Source organism: Chinchilla lanigera, unplaced genomic scaffold (assembly GCF_000276665.1).
Source record: "Chinchilla lanigera isolate Chin_1 unplaced genomic scaffold, ChiLan1.0 scaffold00031, whole genome shotgun sequence".
NCBI classification, from domain to species: Eukaryota; Metazoa; Chordata; class Mammalia; order Rodentia; family Chinchillidae; genus Chinchilla; species Chinchilla lanigera.
The window spans coordinates 3,420,627-3,428,718 of NW_004955432.1; the positions used below are offsets into that span (position 1 = coordinate 3,420,627).

General features: G+C 41.0%; 1 protein-coding gene across 11 annotated transcripts in view; it reads left to right on the plus strand.

Annotated features, from left to right (window-relative positions):
• Kif27 (kinesin family member 27) overlaps positions 1-8,092 on the plus strand; it is a 142,690-nt gene that overhangs the window by 122,200 nt on the left and 12,398 nt on the right. For all 11 annotated transcript variants that reach the window (XM_005387957.2, XM_013515990.1, XM_013515989.1 and 8 more), the window contains one exon: positions 1,948-2,163. In XM_005387957.2, the coding sequence (XP_005388014.1) occupies positions 1,948-2,163 (216 nt within the window). The remainder of the gene's footprint in view (positions 1-1,947; positions 2,164-8,092) is intronic.

The following is an 8,092-nucleotide window of genomic DNA, read 5'->3' on the forward strand; positions in this document are numbered from 1 at the left end:
ACCCTGTGTTCAATTCCCAGTACCATAAAAAAAGAAAAAACTATAAACTACGGAAGAGAAAGAATCAGGATTCTGAAAAGTGTGATCCACACAGAAATTCCTAGGACATTCCCAAGGAAAGTCTCAGGATAACCATTCCTGTTCAGAGCAGAAGGATGGAGGCTCTGGCCAGAATGTTTCCAGAGAGGAACAGATTATTTCCTGATAAGTTTGATCAAGAAAGTATGGAAGGAATTTTATCGTTTTATTGAAGGAAAGTTAGTGATAGGGTGCAAAAAATCAAATGGAAATATGCTAGTTCAGCTCAATGAATAATACAAAGTCATAATTAGGTAAATACTGATTTAACTAAAAGCTGTAATATAGCATTGACAGGTTGGGAAGAAGGGGAGGTCTGAGCGCTAACCCCTTATTGTTGTTATATGCAGATAACAGACAACTCCTGATTTAACAAAGTTATTTAGAGACCTGGACATACATACCAGAAGAAACAGCTAAAAAGGTTGCAGGAAGCTGTTTCTGGGGAGATGTATTCAGGTAAAAGTTTGAGGGGGAGGATTGCTTTTTTAAAATTATGAACTTTATGATAATATACACATATATTATAAATCACACATATATGATTATATGTAAGTATATATTATATATTTTACATTATGGTTTGTATCTAGATGTCCCCCTAAAGCCTCATAGGGCAGGCTTCTAGAGTTTTTGATTGATTCACAGTCCAGTGCTGGGATTATGGGTGTGAGGGCTCTACCCGCCCTGGGGCGGTAGCTTGTATACAATATAAGGGAGGGAAAGAGGCTTGCTCTTGCTGCTCCTCCCTTTTTGCTCTCATTGCTTTTACTGTCTCCTGCTGCCTTGAAGTGTAGCCCTCTGCCATGTGCCACTCTGCCTTGGCACCAGCTGATTATGGACTGAAACCTCCACAAACTCTGAGCTAAATAAACCTTTCCTTCCTTAATTTTCACTGTTGGGTATTTTGTCTCAGCAATGAGAGAAAAGTAACTAACACGTATAGGCAGCTCTTTACTCTGTTGTTTCCTTTGCTTTGCTATTCTGGAGGCTAAGGCAGGAAGACTGCAAGTCTAAGGCTAACCTGGGCAACTTAGTGAGACTGTCTCAAAGTAAAATTTTAAAAAGACATAGGAAGCCTGGTATGGTGGTGCACACTTGCAATTCCAGCACTGGGGAGGCTGACGCAGGAGGATCATTGTGAGTTCGAGGCCAGCCTGGGCTACAAAGTGAGCTCAAGGCCAGCTTTAACTGCAAAGCAAGACCCCGTCTCAAAAAGACAAAAAAAAAAAGGATGTATCTCAACGGAAGAGTGCTTTCCTGGCATGTTCAAGGCCCTGGTTCAGTCCCTAGCACCAAAAGAATTTTTTTTAATAAATTATCCTAAACTGTAATAAGCATGTCCATAAACCTGACCAGATTCATCTGCATTTTCTTACTAGAGTGAACCAAGAATAGAAACAAAATATGTTTAAACTCACCAAGTCTCAGCCTGTAGGAAACTCTAACCTTATAACAGGCCAAAGAAGAAAAGTTCAATTTAGAAAAAAAGAAATAAAAATATTACCTTTCAAACCTAGCCAAGCTAGGGGCTGAGGATTTAGCTCAGCGGCACAGCACCTGCCTGGCAAGCGCAAGGTCGTGAGTTTAATTCCCAGTACCAGGAAACCGCCCCCAACAAAAAAAAAACCAAAACAGAAACAAACTTAGCCAAACTATTCTTGGTAATAAATTCATAGCATGAGTCTATACTTTCTAAAAAAAATGAGTAATTTAAGATTGTATATATTGACCCTAAAAGGTCCATCCAAGAAAATAATTATGTAAAAGGTAAAACTTCGTTATATTTAGTAATTTTCTCTGTGTCTTCCTAACTTGCAAGCAGTTGGATTTTTATTTGGGGGTGTCTGGTGGCTTGTGTCTTTTCAGGCATTAAACACAGACAGCTTTAGAATATCAACTCGCCTGAACATACTGGACCAAGAGTTGTCTGAAAAGAGTGTGCAGCTCCAGAGCAGCACAGCTGAGGAAAGAATGAAGATTTCAGAACAAGTCCAAGCCCTTCAGAAAGAAAAGGATCAACTCCAGAGACGAAGAAACAGTGTGGATGAGAAACTTAAACATGGTAGCGTGCTGTCCCCTGAAGTAAGTCCATATTCTCTGGAAGTGGAGGTGCTCTATGGTGATGGGTGACAGCTGATTTCTTTGGTCTCTGTTACACAGTCATAAAAATGATGATATAAACTTTGTTTCCTTGAGACTTTGTCAGCCGTAATGAATTCACCTGGCATCTATCTGCACAGAAGTCATGCTTGACTCCAGACAGATGACCTCACGTACTGGCCCCCGGATGTGGCCCCTTCCTGGCATTGCCGGGCACTGAGAAAATAATACTTGCCCTAAGTATGTCCTTCTCGGCTGGGTTTCTCATCTGAGATCACGGAACACAGCAGACGACATGGGGGCTCTCCTCAGTTCTCCAAGGGTACCTAGCCTCTCTGTGGGTCTTTCGTAGGATACTGGTCATTCACGCCACACCACAGATGCCTGTGCATAGGGCTGCTTCTCTCCACAGAGCTGCGCTGAGAAGGGGCCAGTGTTGGGAGCTGTTCCACGCTATGTCCAGACAAATGCACAAAATTCAAATTTCAGTGAGATATTTTTAGTTACAGCTTTCATTTAGGAGAGCATATGCTCCTTATTTTTATTTTTTTAGGTAAGAAGATGGTTCGTTTTATTGGCTATCAAACTGCCCCATACTTTGTCTTTCTAAAACTTTTTATTTCAGTTGGTAATGGTCACAGTACCTAACCTTAACAGACAAAGATGAATTTGCAGGGGTGGTGATGTTGAGACAGGGTCTCGTCATGTAGTCCAGGCTGGCCTCAAACTTCCTACATAGCCCAGGTGGGCCTTGAACTTGTGGCGATCCTTCTGCCTCAGCCTCCTAAGTGCTGGGATTACTGCTGTGTGCTACCATGCCCGGCCAGAGATAAATTTTTGAGCCTGAATTTTCTCTGCAAATAGTTATTGTTGATGTCTAAAGGAAGGGGAATCGCTAAGAGAAGGTGAGAGGAGATCTTGGAATGTTTTAGATTGGGCAAGGAGAAAGCTAGGGGGTGGTGAACAAGAACAGGACAAGGGTGGCATTACTGCTCGCTGAGCTGATGCAGGGAACAGAAGACTGACTTACGCGGGGGCTGAGCGGCTGCTGAGGGAGCACCACACACTCGGCTGCTGTGTGACCTGCTGGGCGTGACAGCGCACAGCACCAGGCTCTCCTCCCGGACACGGTGGGAGCTGCAAGCTTTGCAGACCCAAGGAAGAACGAGCCTTAGGTAGAGCAAGCCTAAGGCTTTCAAGAGCTGTGCCTGCCCCGGACCATACGAGGCCTTAGGGAGTAAACAAAGAAAGTGAAAATACAGTATTATGTTTCCCTTGAGAAATTCATACTTTCTCTGGGAAAAGCAACATACATAAGGAAATGTAAGAAGACTCCAAATCCCAACGTACATAAAAAAGCAAGTTATTGTAATTACTACATGTTATTGTAATTACTACTGTGCAAAGCAGTGCACTAATCATTTGGAGAAAATGATTAAGGCTGCCTTGGGATTACAATCTTAAACTAAATGATAAAAAACAGAGAACGTGCTGGCAGACAGACAAAGGCCATCCAGAGAGAGCATTGTTAAAGAAGCCATAGAGACAGGAATGAGCAACTTATTACAGAAGGGTAAGGTCTGCTAATTACAAAAGAAACATCAAGGCCTCCTTCCATGTGGAGTTATTTCTGTACCTAAGACATTACAGCGCTGCGCGTGATACCTGCTTAGCAGTCCCCCTCGATCACTCTGAGGGAGTGGTAAGCCTCCCACAGTTGTTGGTCCCATTTAGTCTTCGGAGTTTCTATGCATTCTTTTCTTTTTTTTCCACCGTGTATTCTATGGTGGGTTCTCCGTGTGTAGCTCTGAAGCAGCCTCTGTTCTCACCACTGTTTTAAAGCCAAAATCAATATTCCCAAATAGATCTGCCAATAGCAGATAACTGGAAACATGAGATTCTAAAGAGACACAGGACATCAATAAAATCTAGGTAGAATGGTATTCTATCTTGATATTTTTAAGATGGCTTAAAATTACAGTATTTTCTCTTCATACATTAATCATTTTCCTAACTGCATTACTTTTTAGGAAGTGATAAGCTTTTTTGGGGGGAGACAGGGTCTTGCTACATAGTTCAGGGTGGTCTTGAACTATGTAGCCTAGGATGGCCTCAAATTTGCAGAGATCTTCCTGCCTCAGCCTCCTGAATGCTGGGATTACAGGTGTGTACCACCATGTCCAGCTGGGAAGTGATAGGCTTTAGATCATTATCCTAACAGAGCAATTAACCTAGCAATTTACTATGTATAGTTCATCTCTTTTACAATCAAATCTAGAAAGTAAAAAAAAAAATTGAACCCCTCTTCTCCTTTTCCTTTTTAAATATTTTCCATTTTTCTTTCAGTGCTGGGGGTTGAACCCAGGGCCCTCACCTGAACTAAACCTCCAGCTTTTTTTCTAAAAAAGATGGAGGTCTAAGTCAGAAATTACCCAGGCTGGGCTTAAACTTGCAATGCTCCCCCTTGAGCCTTCCACAGAGCTGGGATGACACGTGTGTGCCACCAGCTTAGTTTTCTCTTTTAAACTGTCATATATATGTGTGTACTATATACATATATATGACAATATGTATATATTTTATTTATATATATATATATAAATTTGTATATATGCACATATATATTTGTACTTATATATGGGGAACAGTATAATTACTACATGTATACAAAGTATAATGATCAGGTCAAGGGAATTAACATTTTAATCTAATCAAATATTATTGTTTCTAGGCTGTAGAAACCTCCAGTCTCTTCTAGTTATTTTGAAACATAAAGTAAATTGTTGTATGCTCTAGTTACCTACCGTACTATGAACATTAGAACGAATTCCCCACCCGTATGGTGGTACCTATAAGCTAGCCTCTTGCCTTCCTACCCTCTAGTGACCACTGTTCTACTCTTCACTTCTGGGTGACCAGTTTTTAGCTTCTACGATGAGTGAGGACACATGGTGTTCGTCTTTCTGTGGTTGGCCTATTTCACTTAACATCGTGTGCCTCCAGTTCCATCCCTGCTGCTGCAGATGACGGGAGGAGATTTGGTCTTCCAGTAACACAGAGCTGCTCTGCCGCTAAGTGAGGTTCAAGAAGAAAATATAAGAACTGTTGTTTTTCTTCATCTTTTAAACTTTCAACTCCATGTTTTATGGTTAAAATTTAATTTATGGAGAAATATGCATACAGTATGCACAGTGGTCACTCCAACGTTTTTGTTAGCTTTTTGTCTAGTTTTGCATTTTAATGATAGGGACGTGTGATCTAGGACATTTGGAGACCACAGCTTCAGCTCCTCGTTGCTCACAGACTGGTCTCTGTGCCCGTGGCTGCAGCGCCGCAGGGGGATGCAGTTTGGCGGCTGTGCAGACCGCAGCCCCCACTTGACCCTCAGTGGACCTTTAGGCCTGAAAAGCAGCACACTATGATAAAACATAGTCAACGCCTCATGACCTGTAGTTTCCCATGGCAACCTATCTCGTCAGCCTACACCTTCTGTTGAGCTGTAGGAGCCACAACACTTCCACGCTGCAGGCTCCCCAGAGCAGGCTGTCGTCGGGCTTCCATAGTCATGTTATCTCCATACTGCCTCAACTCAGATCAAAACGTAGGAAGTGCCCTCATACTACCTATGTTGTTTACAGCTGCAGATAAAGGCAAACTGCACGTTCTGGTTAAAATATAAACACAGTATGGATTTGAAAGTAAAATATATTCTTTGGATAATATACTTTTATTTCATGGTTCCTCTTATTCACCTTTCAGCATCTAAGCGTTTTTTTGTTTTGTTTTCTTAAAAAGGTGAGTATCATTTTCTTCCTTATAGAATAGTTGTCAAAACTCCCAAATTTCTGATGATTAGTGATTGCCCAAAGTAGAACGACTATGGAACATTTTTTCCAAAATGTCTTTCAGAAGATTTTACAAAATGGCATTTAAAACTATTATTCAATCCCCTGCTAGGGCAAGTTATTACATTCATGTTTCTTGAATTCAAAAAAGGAGCTCTGGAAGTCACTCAAACTATTCTTTAGGTAGATCAGAAATATGTACATTATTACCCTTTGGGATGCTGAGAAGTGAAGAAAAATAATCAAGGGCATGGAAAATATTTTCCTTCCTCTCTTCATTAATTCATCCAACAGATTCTGAGTGTAAACTATGTGACAGGTACTGTGCTAGGCACTAAGGAAGAGAGTGTGGGCCAGACAGTGTAGGTGACCTCCAGGCAGGTGTAATACAGACACATGCACTTGCGATAAATGTTTTTTTACATGTATTACAGTAAAAGGGACATTTTTTGGTTTTTATTTTTGTCTTTTTGAGACAGAGTCTCACTATGCAGTTCAGGCTGGCCTTGACCTCACTTTCTAGCCCAGGCTGGCCTCGAACTCACAACTAACCTCCTCCTCAGCCTCTCGAGTGCTGGTATTACAGGTGTGTGACACCATGCCTGCCTACATTGCTGTTAATCCCCCTCAAAATACTCCCCTCACTTCGAACACACATCATTATTGCCACTGTCTGAAGCAGTTCTGGAAGTCCTCTTTCATGAGTGTCTTCACTGGATATGATAAAAAAAAAAAAAAAAATACAGTAGATGCTGCTGCCCAGGGCCAGCCAGTGGAAAGGCAGGCTCATAAAAACATGAATGTGTCTTTATCCACCTTATTCACCAGATCTGGTACTGTAAGACGCCTGGCTCTTTCCCAAAGTCAGAGTTACTAGGAAATTGAATTGATTTGAACATCAAGGCAGCCATGACAGTGCAAGTAAAGACACCCCAGAACTGCTTCAGAAAGTGGCAAAAAACGATGTGGTAAGTGTGTGCAAAGTGAGCAAGAGTATCTGAGGGACATGTATTAAAGACAGTGTGTCTTTTACTGTAATACATTTTTTAAAAAAATTTAAATATACCTAATGTTTTCTCATACCTTATATATCCATTTCAGCAATCCAAAATAATTTCTTACCAGATATTTGATCTCATTCCCCTTAGATCACATGTATTTGGACAGATGTAAGAACTGGTAGGCTTTCTGACAGTCATTAGATTCTTTTTTTCTACAAAGAAAATCTCTGGTATATGAAAAAATGTTATGTTGCTGCCATTTTTAATGCCTCTATTTTCCCTTTTAGTGACATCTCATAGGAATCTTATGAAATGTTTTATGTCCGTAAATCTTCACTATTTCTGTGAAGCCATACTTTGTTTTTTTTTTTCCCCCCAGAGACTCTTCTCTAATTAGTAGGTTTGTTTTGTTTTGTTTTTGAGACGGAGTCTTGCTGTATAGTGCAGGCTGGCATTGAACTCACTATGTAGCCCAGGGTGGCCTTGAACTTACAGCAGTCTTCCTGCCTCAGCCTCCCAAGTGCTGGGATTATAGGCATGCACCACTACACCCCACTAAGTACTAGTTTTTCAGAACTTATTCTATATATATTTCTTTTCTCGCCTAGAAAAATGCTTTGACAGTTCATTGTAGGAACAGTCGGGGGGGCCTCTAGATTTCACCAGTGGAAATAATGACATAAAATGCACTTTAGGAATTGTGCAGGAAGATAACAATACTGTGGATTAGATTGTTAGCATTTACTGTATTACTTTGAAAAGTTTCAGAACTCACCTAGCTTCTGCACCTTTCATTTTATTACCCAGGTTTATTATGAAGACTCAGTGAGTGTATGTTATATACACACACAGTGTATTGTGTAGTGCAGGAACAACTCAAACATAGTTTCCTTAAAATTTAGAAAAAGTGGCCAGGCATGGTGGTGCATGCCTATAATCTTAGCACTCAGGAGGCTGAGGCAGGAGGATTGTTGTTAGTTTGGGACCAGCCTGTGTTACAAAGTGAGCTCAAGGTCAGCCTGAATTGCACAGCAAGACCCTGTCTCCAAAAAAAGGCGAGAGAGA